General features: G+C 45.6%; 1 protein-coding gene across 3 annotated transcripts in view; it reads right to left on the minus strand.

The window, feature by feature from the left end:
- Positions 1–16,939: 16,939 nt before the first annotated feature.
- The window catches only part of RGS6 (regulator of G protein signaling 6), a 238,594-nt gene continuing 232,493 nt past the window's right edge, over positions 16,940–23,040 (minus strand). For 2 of the 3 annotated variants that reach the window (XM_030239746.2, XM_030239745.2), the window contains one exon: positions 16,940–17,464. In XM_030239746.2, the coding sequence (XP_030095606.2) occupies positions 17,414–17,464 (51 nt within the window). In that variant the 3' untranslated portion in view covers positions 16,940–17,413. Of the gene's footprint in view, positions 17,465–22,521; positions 22,651–23,040 lie in introns of those variants that run through there. The other variant, XM_030239744.2, reaches the window with a different exon arrangement.

Consider the following 23,040-nt stretch of genomic DNA (forward strand, 5'->3'; position numbering starts at 1 on the left):
GACTGTCCCAAGGCCACACAGTGTAAGAGAGGAGTCATTCAACACAAAGCTTTGGCTCACTTGAAATGCAGGACTTGCTGGAAAACACTGTCCCCAAGGTCACTGGAAGATATTGCTGGACTCAACAGCTCAACACCTCCTGTTGAGCTGTTCAGAAAGTAACAACAAGCTCATTTGAAATGTGGCCCAAGGCTTGCTGGGAAGCCAAGCTCTGGGCTGAGCCATCTGCTCTGCCCAGCACCCTGGAGCAGGGCTGACTGCAGCCTGCCTCCACCTGAGCAGACTTGCTTGTAAGGCAGTCCTGAGCTCCCTGCAAACCCAGGCCCCCGTGAACATTCATCAGTCCTGAACAGCCGGCAGCTGAGCCCATGCTTACCTCTGTGTCTTGCACAAAATAAAAAGCCAGGAGTATTTTCCTTGGCCCCACTTCACCTCCTGGTCTTGTCATTGCTGTGCCCTGCCACTGCTGGCTGTTTGCTCCTAGACAGGAGCAGACAAAGATTGGCATCTTGTCCTGATGTTCCTGGACCCACCAAAGTTTTCAGTGTTTTTTGCTGAGGTGGTTCTGACTCCTGTGGGTTGCATCAGCTTCCTCTTCCCTCTCCCATTTCAAGGCAGTTTGATTTTGTGTTGGTACTTGCATGGGGGACCTAAGGGAACCCATGTAGAGCTGGAAGCTGGCCATTTCTGGGTTGGAAATTTTGTGAGTGTAGAAGGCTGGAAAGCCAGGGCTCTGGCTCAGGCAAGAGCCACCCTGGTTCCCTGCCAGAAGTTCTTCATTATCCCTGCCATTTAGGTTTCTCCCTGCTTGAGGAGGCAAGTGAGTTATGATCTTTAGGAACTGGCATGTGCACAAGGCCAGAGGAGACCAAAAGCAAGCAGAAAAATGATGGGAGCTCTTAAAAGAGTAGGTCAAAGACAGGCAGACAGAGGAAAGAAAGAGGAAAATTCAGACACTCTTCTGCTGCAGTTTCTGAGGAAGACAACTTCATTCCCAGCAATTAAAAGGTTAATTCCCTTGACAATACCTCCCCCTCCTTCCCAAAGTCTATCTCAGAAATAATCAAAGTATTTAATTAATATTGCACTAGTCCAAATAAGTACAATCATCTTCCAGGAGTATTTACATGTCAGGCTATAATTAGCAGCCTCCTTGGCACCAGCCCATATGAGGTGACAGGTCACAGTTTCCATTACATGCTGCATTTTTCCATATCCTTGCTCATTCCTGTGTGGCTATGAAATGAGTTAACCAAACTCAGCAAGAATCATGGATTGAGTGAGCCGTGGTGGCAACCAGAAGAGGAGCAACTGATTTTTCTTGTCAGGAACTTGATGACAATAATCAACACCTTAGTTAAGTGATAATTTTTTTTTTTTTTTTTAGTATACTTTTCAAGTAGTCTGAGAAGTGGAATTTCAAGATTTTGCTATTTCCTAGTGATGATGAACCATTTCTACCTTGACTGAACTTCCTTCTCATACTTAGGAGGGAAGTGCTTTGTCCGTCCTACTGGATGATGTCTCTTGTTCCAAGAGAGGCAGATGGGTGAAAGAGTGGCTGCACTTAAGAAAAGCAAAATTGTTTTTGAATGCCTTTTACTCCTAGACCTTGCTGTTAGCCACTCAGACATGACAGGACATGTAAGGAGGCACAACAAAGCTTCAGACCAGAAACCAACTTCTGTCTGTGGAGAAAATTATTGGAGTAAGAGCTGCAGGAGGCTGAGTCCTGGAGCACTGGCTTCTGCCACTACATTTGCTGAGGTTTTCCTATTTTTGCTGTAATTTTACTCAAAAAAACTATTCATAATGAAGCAAGACAGATACATGCATAAATCTAGAAGAAAATATCAATGAGCAAATTCCCACCTTTTCTTTTACAAAAATGTAAGCATTGTTATTTTCTCACTCATGTGTTGTCTATTTGCAAGAGCAACTGGATGGGAAAAGGTCCAGTGAAGTGGGCACTGACACTCAGGAGTTCTCTGGTCTCCTGGGTGATTTTTGAATTTCTTCCTGGAACTTCCTCCCTATGTAATGTACAAGGGTTTTGCAGAAATTGTGGCTTCTGCTTTGTTACTATGTCAGCTCTTTATTTAACTGGCTTTCTGCTTGAATGTGAAAGTCCAAAGACATGTTTTGCTTCTCATTGACTCACTCAGAAGTCCCATGCTCCATTTTGGGTAGGAACGTGGATGCAGTATGATTGAGGGAGAGGAGGAAAAGAAAGGATAAAGCATTTGGGGTGCATGCAGATTTCAAGCTGATAACCTGCCTGGCTCCTGTGAGGCTGCAGGAACATTAATGATGCCCCCCCATCTATGGGCTGTCTTACAGCTGCAGCTGGAGAAAGATGTGAACAAGTAAAAGTGCCTCCTTAGGCAAGAGGAAGCCAGAGGAAAACTAGAAGGATAAGGAAGTATAAATTAGATATTTATGCAGTGAAGTTTCCTGCTGAACCTCTTGTCTGGGCTTTCCCCATGCCTCATGCATGGCTGCTGCCTGTGCTGGCAGCAGTGGACTGCCCTTCATGCCTCGGAGCATGCAGGGCTCAATAATGCACTTATATGTCTTCCTCAAAATTGGACCATCTGGACCACCACCTGAATGTATTTTTTTTTCCTGCACAGCTTCTCACGTTGTTTGCCAGCTTGTTTGTGATTTGGAGGGGGGGATGTGTGTGAAAGGTGGTGAGATCTGGCACAGGTTTTTTTGCATAAGCAGTGTCACTGACAGAACTTTTACTTAGGATTTAATTGCTGGCTGCACCTCCTTGGAAACCTGTGCCACTTATGCTGAGGAACTCCCTAAATCTGTGTCAACCTCCAACAGGGCTAAGTTTATTCCTCTAAAAGAATAAACACATTAATCATTCTAAGGGAAAACCTCAGAAATAATCAGCTTCTTGTTTGAAATGCTTCCTCAGGGAAGAGAGAGGACAGGACTTGGAGACGTCAGTCTCTGTTGGGTGGTTCAGGTAGCATAGGCACCCAAACAGCATCTACAGATCAGCTCTCACAACTTCCTCCAGGATGCTCAGGTGAAACAAGTATTGCTTCATCACCTACAGCACAGTGGAAACTCTGATTATACAAAAGTGTCCACAATCACAATCTTCATTTTAGGCATTTGCTATATTCCAGGACACAGACTGCTAAATCAAACTAATCCAGGCTGTTGGCCTGTTGCTGCAGAGTACATTCTTGTACCAATATTGTCTCTGCCACCAGCCAGTTACTGTATGCACAGGAAAGAAGGCCACTATTCATAGAGGCTGTACTCAGGTTGTACCTAAACACACTGTCAGCTGTACAGCATCCAATCATGGCCTCTTTCTGGGGTGAATAATAAGTATGTTGGTTCACAGGGTGTGAAATTATTTGCATATACCAGTAAAAAAACATTTAATAATGAAATTTTTTAAATATGGATGTTTTAATATTAAATATTACTTCTTGTAGGGAAACTTGGAAAGTTCAGAGCCTGCTGCTTCACAGAGGCCGTGAGGAAATGAACTGGTTGCATTGCAAGCAATAAATCATGAACTTCTAGTTAAAACCTATTTGAAATCATGCTGCCTGACAATATAATACAGGTTGAAAGTCCAAATAAGTGTTTTCAGTGTTTTAGCATATGCAGATGCACAGTCCTTGTCACTACATGTGCCATCCCTAGCAAGCTAACCCGAGAATCACTCCCTCTGCCTTTCTGGCATCAAGGGCTGGCATCATTGTGGAAGCCCTGCAAATGCACAGGTATTTTCTGGATGCCTGTGAGGGCTGATCCTCAAGGACAAGGAGGGCTAGATATCACCTCACCAATGCAGCTCAAGGAAAACCAGGAGCTAGGAAGGAGTGGCACTACCTCCAGGTGGGGACTAGTCATGCACCTTCACTAGTATGGAGAGGTGGATTTGCCACTTTAGTTCAGCCTAATGGTCAATACATTAAAAAACAGGAGAGGCCAGGATTGGCTCCCCTTCTAGAAAGAAGAAAGCAGATGTCTTGCTGTGAAGGCTGATGAAAGAGCCTATAGAGGCTATGTGCACACTCTGCAGGAACACTTCCATTCGTATTGTCACTGCAACAGGCAATTGCAGGAAGTCCTTCAACATGTCCAGGGTAAGGGATGGACATTTCCAAAAGAAATATTGCCTCCAGTGCTAAGGAAATTCGACACCATTCTTTGTTTACCATTAACTCACAGCAATTTGCTTATATATTTTCAGTTTTGGGTGGTAACTGATCACTCTGGACATACTGCTCCCCTCATTTTTCCAGTCAGTGAGGCATTGCATTCAGCTGTATTGTTTGCATCCTCCACATTTACAAGGAAGTTAACTCCACTATCCAACAGCCAAGTAGTCTTTCTGGTGGCCTTGTGGTGGAGTCTCGGTAAAAGCTCTCCTAATTTACAACAAGCATGTATATTTTAGAGATTGAGATAAAAACATATCTATTCCTAACTACAGGGAGGAGAAAGGCATATGCTCTTCTGCAGGGGAGCTTAGGTTCACAGCTACACCACAGGTAAGTAGGGTAGGGCTGCAGGACTGTACTAACAAAATGAACCAACCGTGTCCTTTTGGGAACCAAGCAGGTCTAGGTCAGCCAGAAGAAGCTCTGCCAGAGAAGGCTCATGGGTCTCAGCCTTTTATTTGAAACTTAACTTGATCACAATGTCAAGCACAAGGCTAATTAAAATGGTATCTTGCATCCCTTTAATGACTGCTCTAACCAACGGGAGCAGGAATTGATTGGATGCCCAAAGTCCGTTCGTTTTGGCTGTTCCAGTAAAACAGGAGCAGTACATGCACATTGCTATGAAATAGCTCTTAGGCACACAAACAGATTAGCACACATGTGGAATTAACTCCAAAGAAACTTTAAGGAAAATATGCTTTTGCTCAAGATGCTGAGAGAAGAGGTCCTTTTCCTTCTTAAGTGCCTATCCTAAGTTTGTGTAGAAGATGGATGGAATAAGACAAAACAAAGTATTGAAATCCCTGATATTTTACTCATTTTTAACAGACTGAATGGGGTTTTTATCTGTTGTTTTGTTTTTTTTTTTTTTTTTTTTTTTTTTTTGTTTTGTTTTTTTTTTTTTTTTTAATAATGAACCACCTCTTCCATGAAGTCCAGGGGGCCAGCAATTGCTCTTCTCCACCTAAAAATTGAGTGTTGGAGTGGTGCCAACTCTCAAAGAAATGAAGTGCTAGCCAGTGGCAAGAAAATGCAGTTTGATTTATTCTAGACCTTTAAAGTGACTGGTAGGCCTGTACATTAAACCCAGCAGCCTTTTAATTATGGATTGGCTATTTCTAGTGGCCTTAAGATACAATCATCTGTCCAAGTGAAAAAACAGCTGGGTGGCAAGGCTGAAATACAGGCTTTGCTGATTTTTATTTTGCATAAACACTGTGGGCACCTACCCTGCAGCTGGATACAGGCCCATATATCACCTACATCTGGAGCACAGAGACTGACACTGACTACAGTTTTTCAGCAAATGCATAAACAATTATTTAGGTTGGACTGTGTTCTCACCCCTTTTCTTTCCAGAAATATTATGAATTAGAGCTTAGCATAGAAGAATGTTTCTGGAATGTAGAATTAAAACAAATATCAGAGAAAGATTAAGCAAACTGCACTGTAACAGCTGTATCCAGATTCTTAAGTGGCAGAGACAGTACCAGGTGACCTGAATGTCCAAGAAAAACTAAACACAGTTCCTTGCACTTCAGCTATCCAATGTCAGTAGCAAACTCTGTGAAGATGCAGATGAACAATTTCCCTAGGAATAACTCTCTGGCAAGTAAATATTTGGCAATTATATTCAAACAGTGAATGAATCTTGGAGATTCTGCAATCTACTTGCAGGTAATTTGTTAACACCAGAAGAAATAGAGTTCGTCAAAAGCATCTTTGCCCAGGAATGACAGGCTCATAGGCTAATAGAAATTAACTTTCCATCTCTAATATTGGTCACTACTTCTGTGTGGTATCATAGACCCTGACAGTTCTTTGGCATGTGATGTTGAAAACAGCTAGTTGCAATTTGTGTTGGCTTTTAAATTTACAGTTTAGCCAAGGGGATAGAAGGATGCTTCCTGTTGGAAGCAAATTCACACCTCCGCTGGGCCCACACAGACTCTGCACCATGCTTTGAAGTTCCCTGTAAAATTGTGGAATTGGTGCACAGTCCCCACCTGATTAGGGGGAGATCATCTGGTATGTGAACTCTCAGGATGTGACTGAGGCAGGGACAGGTTGCCTCTGGCATGTTTGAGGTTAACACTTTGTACTCTTGTGCTCTGACTGCAATTTTAAGTCTCCCATCATCACCGTTGTTAGCAGTAATGAGCCCACTATGGATGATGGTATGCCCCCTCTGTGACAATCATGAATTGCATCCCTGATGGAAGCATATCTTAAGGAAATGATCCTGTATTCCATTTTGTTATCCAAGCGTGCTGGAGAGGCAGGAGGTGGTGGCCAAGATTTACACAAGAAGGAGCTCAGCGGCCTCAAGGGAGCTGAAATGGTGAGAAGGCAGCAGGCCAGGAAGATCAAAGGGCTTTCTGAGCACCAGCTCATCAGCTGTGTTCTTACTTCCTAGGATGGGGACAAAGTGGGAAGGGGACTGACTCACTGGGACCTTTCTCAACCTCCTCTCTCATGGGGATCTTCCATCAGCCAAAGAGCACCTCCTATTTCTGCCCTGCTGAGGTGAACAAGTCAAACTGCTCTCTCTGCTGTATCTATTGCCAGCAGAGTGCAGTGGGTGCTCCTGTGGTCTTCCAGGAGAATGAGTAAATAGGATTATTTCAAGTGCACCCCCACACAACTGCTCAGCTGGGATGAGTCACCAGGAGCAGGCTGGGAATCTCAGCAATGTCTGCCGGGCTGCAGTGCTTATGCAGCACCAAGGGGAACACAGGTATCTCTGTGCCAGAGCTCCTGCAGGGCACACTACAGGGAAAAAAACACATTTGCCTTATTTTATGGGGAACTTGTGCATGGGAAGTCCATGCAGGTATTTCCACTGATTTTGGGAATACCAGTTTGTGTACATGTGTATGTATTGATCAAGTGTGATGGTCAATACTTCACACAGCAGTGTTATATAAAGCTTTCTCTGAACCTGACTGCAGGATGGCTGTATTACATGCAAATAAAAAAGTCCCTGTGCATACTGCACAAGACCCTTCTGTGGAAAATGATTCCAGGAGTGATGTAGATAGCTTTAGCATGTTTTATTGGAACTGTTTTCAAAAAGACCTTTGCTCTGCAGCCAGGTGCATGAGTTGCTGTGAAGACAAATGTGCAGGGTTTTGAGAATGCCATGTATGTTGATAATAGAATTATTTTCAGATACCAAAGATTTTACATTTTTAAGCTTTTGATGATATGCCCATCTGGGACTGGGCACAACTGCTGACCCCTCTTGCAGTGTTGGGCATGATCCCTTTCTGATAGGAGTCAGCTCCCCATTTCAGCTACTGTGACAGAATTGAAAATGTGCCCAACAGGAAAGCTAGGGTGGGTTTGGCATTGACTCTGTCTTCCCTTGGCACTCTTGCTAGGGTAAATTTGCAACTGAAATTCCAAATTTGGCAAGAAAAGGAGGAACCATTTTCCTGGCAGCCCTCCACAGGTACTCAGGAGAGTAGATGGGGGGTGGTAGCCACAGAACAGATGGCAGTGTGGGATGAAGGTAGGTAAAGTGGGCAAAGATGTGCAATAAATAGATTTAACAAATATATTACACCACAACATGTGTGACACATACATGCAGTTTTCCAAGAAGAGCACAATGCCAGGGTGATACCCCACTTATACAAACCACTGGGTAATTGTGCTGTATGGACAAACACAGCTCTTCTGTCTTTAGATGACTTATGTTTTTCCTGAGTGATCTTTTAAAGAAAGACAAAGGAAGGAAAATCGATAGCAGTCTTTGAGAAACTGGCATATGAGAAAAGCCTCAGCCATGACAGTCTGAGGTGGGTAAAAGGCTGAAATGAGACATGATAATCCCAAATATCTACAGTTTTCATGATGAGGAATGGATGTTGATAAAAAGTGCAATAAACTCAAGATTATGCAAAAATACATTAAGGGAAATACTGAAGGAAAAAAAAGTCTATTGTGCTAGCACCTTTGCTATTTGTGGCCTACAGATGGCTCTCCCTGTTTTTAAACTTACTCAAGAGATGACATTTTATGTTGTATATCAGACTTCTTTTTTTCCTTGCAGTAAATGTTTCAAGTATGGAAAAATGTGTTCCTGAGGGCATCTGCTAAGGTCCCATCCATGGAGGTTTCAGAGGTGTGTTAGACAAAGCAACCTCAGTGAATACTCAGTAGGGAAAATCCTGCTGATTAAAGGGAGCAGTGCAAGATGAGCTGCCAGGTCTTTTATTATCTATGACTCCAGGACTATTGGTAGTGAAGGGAGTTCTTGCATAAAAGCCTTTACTGGCTTTATTTATGCCAAGGCTGCTTCCAGGAAGGGGGAATCCATCATGTCAGAGATGAATGCAAACACAGAGCTTTCTCTCTTGCCCTCTCTCTCCATTTGGACTGTCCTTTCATTTGACATAGAGACTCTGCTGTTCTGTGTATACTCCGCAACCTGATTTGCTTAAGACTCCCCAGAAACAAAGATACAGTGAGGGTGGGATCACCTTAACACAGTGACTTGACTGTTTCTGAGAACTGCTTGCTGGATCAGAAGAGAAAGTTAGGGGGGGAAGGCCAAGTCCCATGAGAGAGTGGGCTCCAGTGATGCCCTGACAGGCAGGGAGCCAAGGAAAGGGTGCTGATCAAGGTCACTCCACCTGCAGTCAGGCACATCTTTCCTGTGACCCATTAGATTGCTCAAAGCCCTGGCACATGAGAAGAAAGGTCACCCCCAAACCACTGTTCAAGTGCTGCAGAATTGCCACCATATTCATCAGGTCAATAATACCCCAGGTGGGAAAGAGAAAGCCCACACTATGAATTTAATTTCCTATTTTCCTAGCACTGCTCTTGACACTGCTTCCACATTTTAGAAGTCTGTGGTTTGCTGTGCTGCTTTTCATAAAGCTCTGACAAGTGTCTAATTAAAGGAGGGCAGAAGGCAGCTAAGCTCTGCCCAGCTCTGACTGTGAGAGCAGTTTTGCAGAGGGGAAGGCAGGGTCTGTGAAAGGAGTTCAGCATCATGGCAGGGTATCTCTGTATCCAGAGGCAGGTCACAGGAGGACAGGCATTTTTTGGTAGGGTATTACCTATCCAAAATGCATGACATGCAGAAGCTCAGAAGTTTAATTACAAGATAGGGCTTGCAGGTGACCCACAGTGGATGATTATCACACTAAGCACAGAAAGATTTTGTTTTTCCATGTGTTGGATGTGGGAGTATATGTACAGGGCTGGCTGAAGAAACTGGCAAGGCAAACATTCTTCAGATTGTGGAAAGCTCTAGATAGCTTGATTTGTCCAGACCATGCCCCAAATCTGCCTGTGCCCCAGCATGGAGGATCTAACATGGTATCAGACTTCTATCAGCTGAGGGAAGGGTTTGAGGCCTTCCCTGCTACTGTCTGTATAAACAAATATGCAGCTGCACTGACAGACAAAAAAAAAGAAAATGTCCCAGAGGTGACAGCACAGCCAGGCAGTCTTGAACACAGTATACAGGCAAATGCTACAAACTTGCTTTTGCCAAGGTACCACCACTGCGTGAGCGCAGGATGTTCCACTTCAGCACACAGCCCCAGTTGCAGTGTGGGGCTGAGATTCAAAGAGGGGTGAATCCAAACCACATATGCATCCTCCTCACCCCACTTTAGCAATTTCAGAGCTCATGGCAGCCCTTGAGGAGTGTTTCTTTGAGTGAATAGACTGATTCTTCAGCCAGCTTTTGTAAGAAAATATTAGTTTGCCAATCCCTTCATGAGCTGTACAGACCAACATCTCTAAGAGGAGGTCAGGGAAAGCAAGAGTTAAGGAGAGGCAGCTGTGAACCGCAGATGCTGAAGCAAGGGGATGTGGGGAAGATCCAGGGCAATGGTGATGTGGTGTGCTGGCAGCATGATGGGTGGAGGAGCACGGATGCTCTGATGAGCAGAGCTGCAGGATGGCTTGAAGGCAAACGCACAAAGCAAATAAGCCTGTCAAGCAAGACAAGGGACTGCACATTGCAACTCTCTGAGTCTGACTCCCAGGATATTAACGATGGACTGTGTGCACTAAGCACGGGGTCTAGCTGAGGAAGGTAATGATTTTCTGGCCTGTACTGGTCCCTTCCTGCAAAACCAGCAAATGTTACACACTCTGCAGAGACAAATGGCACACAGGAAACAGAGATGCTCTGAAGGATGTAAGCCCAGCAGCTCTCAGCTCCCCCACGGGGGGGTCACAGGCAGGTCTGGGAAGCAGCACCACCCTCGAGCAGGGTCGCAGGCAGTCACACCTCCTGGCTCTGCAGGTGACCTCGCTGGTGAGGGCTTGGGTTGCTAACACTGCTCGTCTCTGGGACCTTCAAAACCTGAGAGCCACAGGTCTTGTCCTCCTCTGAAGCAGCTCACCGAGCTTGCTGATGGGCGGCTTTCGGTTTTATTTGGAAGGAGCAGAGCCATGCCTCGGGCGCTGGTTGCAGAGGGTGCGGGATGCGGTCACGGAGCAGCACGGACACCCGCTGCAGCAAACCAGGTGCCTTTTGCAACCCCCGGCATGGGACCGAGCTTCCATGCTCCTTTGTTTGCGGTGTTAGCTGCGGCTGGGTACGATGAGCTTCCTCGAGCAGGGTTAAGGCCCGCGGGCGGAGCAGCCGGGCCCGACGCGGTTCCTCCCCGCGGCGGGAGCAGCTGAGGCCCAGCCCGGCCCGGCCCTGCCAGCTGGCTGAGGGCCCTGCCCGGGGGCGGCCCCGGCCCGAGTCCCGAGCCGCTCCGTGCCTGTGCGAGCTCAGAAACTCTCGGCGGCACCGCCGTCCAGCCCCGGGCCCACTGTCCCCACCCCGTCCGGAGGCCGCCCTGTGGGACGGTGCCCGTGTCCCCGCGTGCAGCACGGATCCACAGAGCCCACCTGCCCTCCCGAGCCCCCTCCGCCCACCGCCACTGCTCCCGGCCCCCTCCGCCCTCCCCGGGTCTTGCCCTCTGCTGGCAACGGGACGCGGCCTTGCGGAGAAGCAGCTCTGGCTGCCTCCAGTCACACCACAGGGGCAGGAGACCCTTCAGAATTCTTCCCTTGTAGAGGAAAATCCCACAGTGTCTCCTTTGGCCCCAGATGATCCCCGAAGAGCAAATTCCAGAATCCCAGATGCTTTTAGGAGAAGTGATGTGTTGTATAAACATAATTTGATTTTTTTTTAATCTGGTGTGCCTTAATCCACATGGCATGAGCCTCATGTAGAACCATGGTTAGAACCAGATGTCCACAGTTCTGGGCTGTGAAGCTGTGCAGCATGCAGGAGTGACCTGCACACGGATGGACACGAGAAATACTGTTGAGGATCCAAAAGGAGACAACCACTCTAGAAATCCCAGTTCACCCTACTCCACTTCCTAGTCCACCTTTAGAAGATGCTGCTCAGGACTAGCTGTCACCTACTATTTATGTAAGGATGGCATGGTTCAAGTCCCCAAAGATGAGAGAGAGAGAAGCTCCATTTAGTATCTCTGCTGACAGACAGCAATATCCATTGCCCACAGGAGTGCTGTCCTCTGCCAGATGAGATGTTTCAGCATATCTTCTGGGTCCCCAGACAGGAAGGCATTGGTGCATCCCTAAATTCTGCCCACTAACATCCACTCTCTGTGTGGGGCGAATCCACAATTTCCTACTGCAAATACAGAGGGCAGCTACACTGACACATGTGGCAATAGCCATACATTCACATTAAAACCCTTCAAGTAATAGCCTTGCTGTGTAAAGACAGCCTTTGAAAAGCTTGTTTCCAAAGCTTAGCAGCAGGATTAGGAGGTTGCTGGCTCTTAGCTGCAAGCTTTGCAGATGCTAGGGGCTGGCAAAGCAAAATCTGTATCACATGAAAAAGTTGATCAGGTCTGACTCTCCCCTGCCGTGAGATTACTTTTCTCACTACAAAGCATTTCTCCTCAGCAGTAAGTTCAAAGTAGGTGTGGGCATGAAGATAGTGTATTGTTCACCAGCTCGCTGTTCTGCTGAGCAGCCACGTCGCTTGTTCCCTGTCTCAGGTTATAAACAGTGCTGAGAAGCTCAAAATTGCTCACAGCTTAAACAACGTAATCATGATAACCTAGCCTATCTTACCCTACCGTGAGCTCTACTTTAATAATCCTGCTTAATCATTAAACCACAATAAAAGCAAGCCAAGGAGTTTAAGGCAAGAGCCAAGCAAAGGTGTATCAGAGCACCGCTCCAAACTTGACCCGAGCAGTCACCTAGAGACAGAAGAAGCCACACAAAGGGATAGCAAAGTTGTTGCACAAAGGGTCAGAAAATTTGTGTCCGTTGAGACTTGTGAAGCTGTGAGCTGCTATTGCTAGTTAAGACTCTGCAGCCGTGCCCTATTTACATCCTTTTCCCAGGAGACCATCTTGTTATCTGGCACACACACTCCACTCAAGTCTTCTTGTTGACGTAGATGCTCTGACTAAACCCTTATTCCTGGTGATTATTGAGTATAACAGTGGTTGCTGGTTATGTTACAGAATGCTTTATCCCTCTACTGAAGAGTACAAAGACAGCAAATTCCTTGGACAGACCTATTCCTTGCTCATGATACTGCATATTGTGTTATGGCAAATGAATTTTTTCCCAAACCATTTCAAACAGAGGGTGAATTTAGATTTAAAAAAAAAAATATGAAAAAACAGGAAAGGAGACAGAGACACTGCTTCTGTCACTCTGCTGCGGACACTGAGAACAGGGTTAGGTCAAGTCCTGCCCATGGATGCACCCAGGGCTTGCACTGGTTCCAGAAGGATTATTTTAGGATTATTTTTGTGTGCATGAGTGCATGATAGACAGAACAGATTTGGTCCTTGTTGCTTTGACTTTTCCAGGATGCTCCATTTATTTGTGCATTTTAGGAAACAGACTGGTACAGTCAGATCTTCTGTACCTGGGTTCCCCTTCTCCCACCCAAACCAGAAATAATTTTAGGCTAAAAGCATCACCCATGCCAGAAGATGAGAGAGCCAAATCCTTTCAAAGGCAAAGGACTTACCAAAACCACCAGGGTTTCACCTGAGTAGAACTAAACAAAGAATTTCACCACAGTCTGTGACAATTTGGCTGAAGAGACAATGAGTCAATTTTGTATTTTCAGACCAAAATAATTGTCTGGGTAGGGGAACACTCTTGCCTCAGCTTCCTTGAAAGCAGGAATGAGAGGATTGGTATTGCTGAGATCATTCCAGAATTTGGGTTACGGTGCAGAAAACTGATTCACATTCTGCATTCGGAAATGGAGTATATTTTGTCATCATTGTCTCACTACCATTTCTTGTAGGATTTGACTGCAGCATGGAAGCATCCTGATATAACTTTACAGTGCATCATGTTGTTGTTACTGTAGTAACTTATTACTAGGACATCTTGTGTTATCTTTATTGCTGCAGTACCTGGTACAAATGTACCACTGTTTGTCCACACACACTGTTATTACTGCCTTATTCCACAAACTAATTTACTGCTGCATCCTGTTGTGTCTTATTGCTGCATTATCAAAATGCTACTTTACTGCAGTGGCCTGTGTTACCTTATTGCTACATTTATTCTGGTATTATTATGTCAGCTTACTGCCACTTTTTATGGCTGCCCTGCTACCATTTTATTACAGTACTCTATGGGATCTTAGTGCTGAGTTATACTGAGAGTACATTAATCCATTTGCTTCAGCCTAACGCTCTCTGCACTGGCTTGTCGAACCTTTCCTAGTGCTTGTCCTGCTGCTGGTTTGCCACAATAACCATGCATGCTCTGGATACTCTATTATCCAAATAACAGTGCACAGCCATATTTCACAGCCATAGCCCTGTAAGTATGGGTAGTTTTGTAGCTAGCTTGCACAGCTTGGACATTGTAGAAGCTTTCCAGACTGTCTTTCCTGTAATTGATGCCATTTAGAACATAAACAGAGGTGGAAAGCTGATTTCCTAACTCATCTTCAGCATGATGAGGTAGTTGGAAGACACCAGACACTTAGAAAGCAGCAGATTACTGCTTGCAATGCTCAGTGGGATACCACTGGGTGTACAAAAGTAGCATCACTTGGAATAATCAAGGTCATTAAAAAGCATAATTCAAGGACGTGGTTCATGTGGAAGTAGTTACATGTTAGTATCACCATATGTGAAGTAGAAGACATGTGAAGAACAGTTAATATGTATTCCAGGAGGAGGCCTTGTCTACTCTCATGTTTGTTTTGGAGAAATTTAGTCAGGAAACAAGGAGCAGAGCTTTCTTCCCTCCAGAGGATATGCAGCTCTGTCCGCTCAGCTAGCCATTGCTGAGCAGATTAGTTTGCACGAGTGTGCATTTAAATGGCAAGCTGTTCAGCATCCAGGCCCCCTGATGCACGCCCATATGCATACTCTCCATGTCTGTAAGAATTCCCTCCACGTGCTCAACTGCTCAAACACGGAATATTCCCCACAGGCAAAATACTGTGGCAGCCAACATGACCGTCCTGCAGGAATAAAGCTGAAAGACAAAGCAGAGTGTGTTGCTCACAGGGCAGCAGCACGTCCCCAGGTTAAAGTCTGGCATTTCTGCTGCCTGCACAGACCATAACCCAAATTCCCTGGGTAAATTACCTGTCCCATCACCCACCAGCACTCTCCAGTCCTGCCCACATGTGTCCCCATGCTGCAGGTCCTGAGGAGTACCTCCGTGGAGCTACCCCATCCTTCCCCCAGGAGACGACCTCTCCAGTGTCAGGAACTCGCTGCAAAGCAGAGACCCACATGTACCACTTTACTATCCCTGCTCCTTGCTACACACCAGTTTAATGTATTATGTGTACATCTTGCTCAGGAATACTCTGCAGACCAGTTGGAGGGTTCACAAGACAGACCTCCCATGGGAAATGCCTTGTGGGTGGGCAGAACTGGCAGCAGAGTAACTTGGAGTGCGAGCAGCTGTTGGTTTACAGAGCTTCAGTGATGCATGGCACTGGAGGGTTTGACAGAGATAAAAACACCATCTACAAGGCTCTGAGAAGAGACGACCTCTGCATTTTCCTAGGGATGACCAAAGGGGCACATATGCATATGCATGAATGGACATGTGAACCTATTAAACAGAGACCTGCTATTTCCCAAGGGGACCCTTTGTCTGGGTGGGCAACAGAGGACAAATAGGTCCTGCAAGGACAGCTAAGTGACAGTTTAGGGGGTGACAAATGTCCTCTTCAGAGGCAGGGGACCACAAGAATGTCAGGGGACATTCATGGTTCTGCAGTCCTGGAACTTGCTTGTGTGTCATGTATATGTAGGATGAATTTGATCTGAAGGCTTCAGACAGCAGGCTGTTTAGGGTATAGGCATGTGAACAAAGATCATACTTAGTAGTCTACTGTACATTCATGCAGGTGAATGGACCTTAGGTATAATTGATATTAGGAAGGAAAAGAGATATCAGAATGAGAACTGTCGTGGCCAAAGAGGAAGGTTCTTTTTCTGACAGAAACTATGCTGGCATGTTTTTGTGCATACATAGGCCTTAGATATTAGAGTAATACTTGCCTCAGAAGTGAATGTTGTTGATAGCCAGCTTTCTACTTAGCTAGATGGTTTTGCCTAGGTAGGAATGCAGACTTGTAGCCATATAGCAATTTCTACCACCTGTACAAAAAGCCAGTTTGCTTTGGCATGAGTGAAGAAGACCAAGAAATGTCTAGTTGCATGTATGCTTCAGATCTGAACTGCTTACAAAATATAGGAGATTTTGTGAATCAGCTGAGTCTTGAAATTCTTTTTATATATAGATAGTATACTGTATGTGAATGCAGGCCATTTTCCTATCTGCAGTTAGTATAAGTGGATTTCATAATAAAGTCACTTCAGTCCTGTCCTCATCTTAACCACCATACCTCCAACAGGTTGAAACAAGCTACTGGGCCATCTTTTGCTGTTGCATTCATGAGCTGCAGGTCAGATGAGTTTTAGTGGAAGCTCATTTCCTCCCATGGTACAATTTCACTCTCAGAATGATGCTTCTCAGCAGGGTCATTTATCTGAGCATGATATCACAGCTGGGGATGCTGCTGTTTAGAGAGTGTCACTTGGCACCCAGTGCCCTGCCCATTCACACCATCAATTCTCTCCTCACTGTAGGCTGAATTTTGACACCTGCCCATATCAGAGTTGCCTTTCCTTGGACACGAATGGATTTTGGCCCTCTCCAATTGGAGAGCTGGAATCCTGTTTGATTTGCTCAGAGAAAAGTTTGAACATCCATCATTGATGAGGTATGCAAAATCTTAAATAAATAGAAAATTAAATAAACCAGCTCACTTTAAATACTGTGTGTGAGTGTATGTGTGTGTGTGAGTGTATGTGTGTGTGTGTGTGTGTGTGTGTGTGCTTGTGTGTGCATTGTCATCTCAAACATGACTTTTTGAGCATCAGGCAGAGTCTGATCACATTTGCACTACGCGCACATGCAGAACAATTCCGCCGACGTCAGAGACTTTGCTCCAGGATCAGTCTGACTCAAGGGGAAAGATCCTCAGGTGATGAAAACCACTCCTGCTTTCCTGACTTCAGCTGAGAATCTGGCATCATCTCTGGACATGGTACATGCTATTGGAAGGACAACGAGTGATGAATTTAAAATAGTGCCTTTTTTTTTCCAGTGTTTTAAAGGAGGAGAAACATAGGAAAGAAAAACCAAGTTAAAGTCAGTGAATCTGCAGGTGAAATGCATTTGGGATTTTGTGAGAAGGAGAAGCAGCTTCCAGCTAAATATCCAGATATTTTATTGGATCCAGATGGCCACATGAAAGGGAGTATGTGAGATTGCGGTGCCATCTTATTACAGTCACGTTTCTGCCAGGGAGAAAAGAGATGTGGAGAAACGCTGATCTCTCTCAGCTGCTCTTCTCTCTTCTTGAGCTTCTCTCAAGCTGTGGTTGGGTCTGTTTCCTTAAATAACGAGACAGCAAGTCCTTGCCTTTTTGACTTCCTGTGTATGGTGAAGTGTTCTCCAAACCTCAGTTGGAAACAAAGTACCTGCACAGAGCTCAAGGTCCTTAAGGAGCCGTGCAGACAGGGAAGTGTTGGTGTAAACTGTGAAGAGAGGTGCTCCACTGGCATGTGGCTCTCTGCTTCCACTTGCTGAGGCTGTCTCCCCTGCAGGGACCTGCTCTCCCCGAAATGCCCCGTCCCCGGCAGTGGTCCCAGCTGTCTCTCCTGCGGGGCGGTCGGCTGGAGCTGTCAGGAGGACTGCATCAGGCCCGTGAGGCGCTTGCTTGCCAGAGACTTTCCCTGGAGGGAGGGACAAACAGAGGAGACCTAGAGGTGTAAGTGATGTCTTGGAATGGTTTCTCTGGGAGTGAAGGGCAGGGGCCTTCCCCCAGAGTGGGCCACAAGGCTCTCGTGACAAGGGAGGCGGGTGGGGTGAGCCTGCCTCTAGAATTTCATGTGCCTGCAGTTTTGCCCCAGGAAAGTGGTTTGGCAAGGAGGAGTTGTGCCTAATGATGTCCAGTGGCTATCACTCAAGGCTGTGCCCTGGGTCTCATGAAGATATTTTCTTTCTCCAGTTTCATGGGAACTGATAAAAGCAAAGCCCTGTCCTACACTCACTGCTACTTGTTCTGCCCAGTGCTGTCCTGCTGGTGCAGAGCTCTACCCAGCACAGGGGTAGAGCTCTTAGGGAGGGATGCACAGCCAAGGCTGCTGTAAAAACTGGGATGTCCCTCCCACAGTCTGTGAATCAGTATCAGCTGCACAGCATCCACCACAAGCAGGTCTAGGAAAAAAAGTAATTTCAGAAACAGTTGAGCCTGTTCCTGCCCTGCTGTCACTCACCTTGGCACATTCCTTGGTCACGTGCCTCGTGGGTTGGTGCCTGTCTCTCCTGCTTGGCCTCCCTGCCCTTCCTGTGCTCTCCTCCAAGCCACCAATGCAAGAGTGTGGCTGTGGCAGACCTGCTCAGGCCCTGCTGTCATCCACATGAGCTTTCCCACTGGTAGGACCAAGGACTAGGAAGAAGGAAGGTCACCTGCATATCTGATCTCCTGCCCTAACTTAGACCATGCAGCACGTGCTTTCAGGAGCAAAGGAACTACAGGACCTATTTACGGATCCACAGCCAGTGTTCTCTATTTACAGACAGGGTATATCCACATAGGGAATACTGATGGCTTTGCAATTACTGATATAATAGAGAAAAACTATCTCAGGTACTGCACCGGTTGCTGTATTTCTTTGGTGAGCTTTCCTCTTTAAAAATGATGTTTTTCTTAAAGGAAAAAAAAAAAAAGTCTTGCTTGAAATAAACATTCAGGGAATACCAGAGAGCTGTAGAATACCTAGTAGCTCTTAAACAACCTCCTCTTCATTACTATATTTAGCCAAGATTTCCTTTGTAATAGGAAGTCTTACTGATTGCTGTTTCAAATAATAGGCCACAAAAAGAGCAAGACAAATGGATTATTCAGTGAAAATAAGTAAGCACAAAATATAGGAAAAAAATTTGAAATGTAAAAATTAGCAGACTATTGGAAATAAATATTTTTAAACAAGTTAACACTCTAGGAAAAGAGAAACACTTCCCACCTCCCTTTGATTTCTAATCTCTTTCCATGTAGAGCTGTTCCAGGAGGATGTAGCTCTTCCCTACAGAAGTGGCATTTCATTACTGAGATGTGTGACTTTCACCAAATAATTTGTTCAGCTGCATGAGCACACATGGCCTAATCTGTCTCTGTTCTGTATACCAGCACCTGGCTAAGGGAAACACTGTCATTGTGCCGATTGTCCTGCCTGGCAGGAGAGGCCTACAGCCATTGCTGTGTGTCTCACACACAGGGCTCAGCATGGGAATGGCCAGCTCCATCCTAGAGCTCTGCAGACACACCATTCCACATACACAGGGTTTTTTTGTTGTTGCTGATGTTGTTTTGTTTTTGTTTTTTGCAGTATAAATCAAATTTTTGATTGTCACTATTTTAAAATGCACTGTTGTAAAGCTTGGCCCAGTGCTACCCCAGGGGTAGCCAAGTCTTCTGCAGGGCAACATGACTTGGGGGGACTAAGACCAGGGCTGTCATTTTGCGTCTCTTGAGGAATACCAGAGAGAGAGAGTGCTAAGGAATTATCAGTCCCTGAATCCTATTTATAGGAAGAAGAAGATAAAGATATGGATGTTAATTCCTGGAAGAATAACCTGGCTGAGTTTAGGGGAAAAAAAAAATTAGTGTCCAGCAATATTTGGGTACTTCCTTAGGAAAAAATAACAAATAATCCTTGGTTTATATAATGCCTATTCAGTCACACTCTAACTAATCTGTGACAGGCAGCTCCTCTTGTTATCTTCTCACAGGCAGGTGGCTTGGGGCTACGCCAGCTCCCTGCGTCAGGTGCCAGCAGGGCTGAGGAGCAAACACTGTTCCATATCCCCCATTTCAACATTCCTGTGTTCAAAGCAGGAAGGAGAAACACCTGTAGTGGGCCAGGCTGAGGAGAGGGACGGCTGCCCTGGAGAAGGTGGTGGGCTGGAAACGGAGCCAGTGGCCGTGATTTGTGCAGAGCAAAACTTCGCTCTTGGGTTTTCCAGTGGAAACTGTGTCTCGCGTCGGGGAAAAGCAGCAGCCTCCATCTGCAGCTCCCCCGTCTCATGGGAAAGGCGTTACCCTGGGAACTGCAGCAAACTTCCCGCCTGCAGGCTGGGATGAGTCCCCTGTGCAAAGCCGTCTGTCTGGGAGGATAGCTGCGCCAGGGAACGGCCTCATGGGCAGGGACATGCAAACAGATGGGTGCAAGAAGCTCTGTTTTAAGACAGCAAGAAGCAGGCAGCAATATAGTCTGCTCAGCTGTTGTGTTCACCTCTGTGTTAGGACAGATGGCAAAAGGATCCCTGAAATTGCATAAAAGGATTAATACTGTGACATTTTTGACTACAAGCAAAAGTGCTGTAATGTTCAGCCCCCAGCTAGAGGCATACTGATGTAGGGGATCTTGTTTCGACCCAATGCAGGGCCAAGTGTCAGCCTCACAGCATGGGTCTGAGTGATACAGACATCTGCAGGCTGGGCTTGGGTGGGATGCAGGTGTTCGGTTTAGGATTCTCTCATCTTAGACCTCCTCATTAAAATAAAAGATGATCGGGAAAAAACTGCATTTCATCAGGAAAATGGGTATCTCTTTCCTATTTCTAAAATGAACAAGAAAGGAGTAAAACAGTGTATAACAGGTGGAAAAGCTGGATGGGATCTGCAATCCACCTGCTGATATAAATCAACATGACTCTGTTTTCACAGAAGTGCTGCTGATTTACACCACTTGAGGGGCTGGCCCTCGGTTCGGGCTGGCCCCATCTCTGTTTCAGGTTTAGTCCTGCAGGGTTTCTAAGGCACAAAGCCCATCAGGAGACACAAAAGGTTTGCACCAGCTGACTGAGAAAAGCCTAAATGCAGCACACAACGGCTTCTTTGGAATGGGGCAGCGCCTCATCCCGCAGGCAGTCAGCATTCTCCCTAGGACCCCCAGCCAGTCCATCCAAACCTGCCTGCCCCTGCTTGCCAAAAGGGTGTCCGTGGCCAAGGAGTCCAGGATGGCGACAGCATGCTTTAGGGTCATTGCTTAGTGTCTGGAAAAGAATCGTCTGGGTAACTGACAGGGTGGCCTGTGTCCACCTTGAGACAGCAGAGGTGAGATGCACCCCTGTATTCTTTGTGATCCCACAAGCCTTCCCTGAGGCTGCACAGTGTGAGGGCCTGAGTCAGTCAAGTGAAGGGCTGCTCTGAGAAAGCTGGAGGTGGCTGAAATAGTTCTTAACTGGGTACAACACATGCCAAAAAAGTTCAGGTCCAGGAGAGGGACATATCTGACAGAGCAAGGATGTTTCTGATTATTATGATGTGAAAGTTTGGCACAAGCAACACCTAATTTCTTTAAAAAGGTTCAACCAAAATTAATTATGTTTTCCTTCCATACATCTTTGTTTAGCATGACACCAGTGGCTGTCTCTACCTCTCCTTTACCCACTGTAAGAGAATGTCAACAACAACTGCTGTATTTCCAGGAGAAATTTCATCTAAGCCAGGCTGGCAGAGGATTTGGAAAGTGTACTATCTCAAGCTCAGCAGACTTCAGTGCTTCTTTTACTGTGCCACATGTATATGCTGAATAACTTAAGGCAAGTTTAGAGTGGATGTAAGGAGTGAACTTTTTACATGGGGTCTAAAGTCTATAAAGAAATCCCCAGTCCTCCAGTCCCAAAATATTTGTCACTACTAATTAGGCTTACAACAATTAAAAGCCCAGACTGTTGTCACTGAAACAGCACAGCACAAGCAGTAGGGCATATGTTGTACAGCATATGTTGTATGTTGTCTTGGATGCAGGAAGGCTTCCTTCTCTCTCATGTCCTGCAAGCAATTGAGCTGTTCCACAGCTTACAGGCAAGGATGACATGGAGCTTCACTGCATCTGGTAAAGGCAACATCCAGTTCTCTCTGCGCTGCTGAATAAATCTGGTTTGGGTTTTTTTTGGTTTTTTTTTTTTTGCCCTTGAGCACCCCCATGACATGACCCATTTCTTAAAGACAGTGTAAAATCTGGATCGGGAGTATCCTAAGGAAAAAAATCAGGGAATTCTTAATATTAAAATGTCCCCTGGAATATGACTTCCAAGTATGTGGCCATTCTAACTCCTTGGCTCCATGTCCAGCAGAGGATTGGATCTCAGCACTTGTGGACCATCAGGGCTTACTGAGGCCCACTGAAATAAAGATTAACTGGCAGGTCACAGGAGATGGTTAGCATCTTCAGTGGCTGAGCCTTTGCTGAGGAGATGCTAAGCTAAAGTATAAAATGCAATCAGCAATTATTTTAATGAAGCAAAATTCAGCAATTTAACATAGCCAAGAAGCCAAGTAAGAAGGACAAAAAGGATGTCTGGGATTTGATGCAAAAAAGGGACAGCACTCCTTTCCAACCTACTGTATGAGCCAGCAGAGTTTCCATCTTGCTCCTTGCTTTTATCTGCCAAAACTAGCACTTTGCACAGTTGGGAGAATATTTTAAAAATATTTTTAAATGGAAAGTTTAGTTCTGTCCAGTACCCATGGCTTCACACAATGTGAACTGTGCTCTGCCCAGCACAGTGCAATTCAGCATGCAGACATTCCCCACCCCAGCATGCACAAGCCAGAGCTCCCATGCATGTGGGATCTTACCTGAACACCATGGCAGGATTTATTCCATAATGAGTTTTGTGACAGCAGTGTGAGAGAGACGAGATGGCAGCACAGGCTCCCCTTTGCCATGTCAGTACAGACCAAAGTGCTTTCATGCTGACTGCTCACCTCTACAATTTCTACCCACCAGCTTGGAGCTTTGTTTGTTACAGCTGGCCCCACTTCTTGCTTTCTACCCCTCATTTGTGCTCAGGGCTCTCCTTTTCCCAGCCTGCTGCCCAATCTGCTCCAGCCAGAAGCATCACCTTCCTGGAAGAGAAGTCATCTCATGGGGAGCACTGTTGCCCCATCCCCCTTTGCAGAGAACTGGGGCTAGTCTGCATCTCCAGCGGAGGTGAGACAATTCTCCTTTCATTGGCTTGAATCTGAGGTTTTTCATATCATCACAGGCAATGCTCAGTTTTCCTATGTGTTAGCTAACATACTGCAAGAAATTTGGCATGGGCAGACAACATCCTGCAACCAAATTTTACTTCTGAAGGGATTGCTGTGGCCCTAGCACTGCCAGCTCTGTTTGGTTTTCAATGTTATATAACAATGCAGAGCTTGGGGAGGCTTTATTTTTTTGCCATTTAAAAAATATTCTTTTTATTAGATTTTTTCATTAAGATATACATTGTCAACATAAGATAAGTGTAA

Source organism: Serinus canaria, chromosome 5 (genome assembly GCF_022539315.1).
Source record: "Serinus canaria isolate serCan28SL12 chromosome 5, serCan2020, whole genome shotgun sequence".
In the NCBI taxonomy this organism is placed as follows: domain Eukaryota; kingdom Metazoa; phylum Chordata; class Aves; order Passeriformes; family Fringillidae; genus Serinus; species Serinus canaria.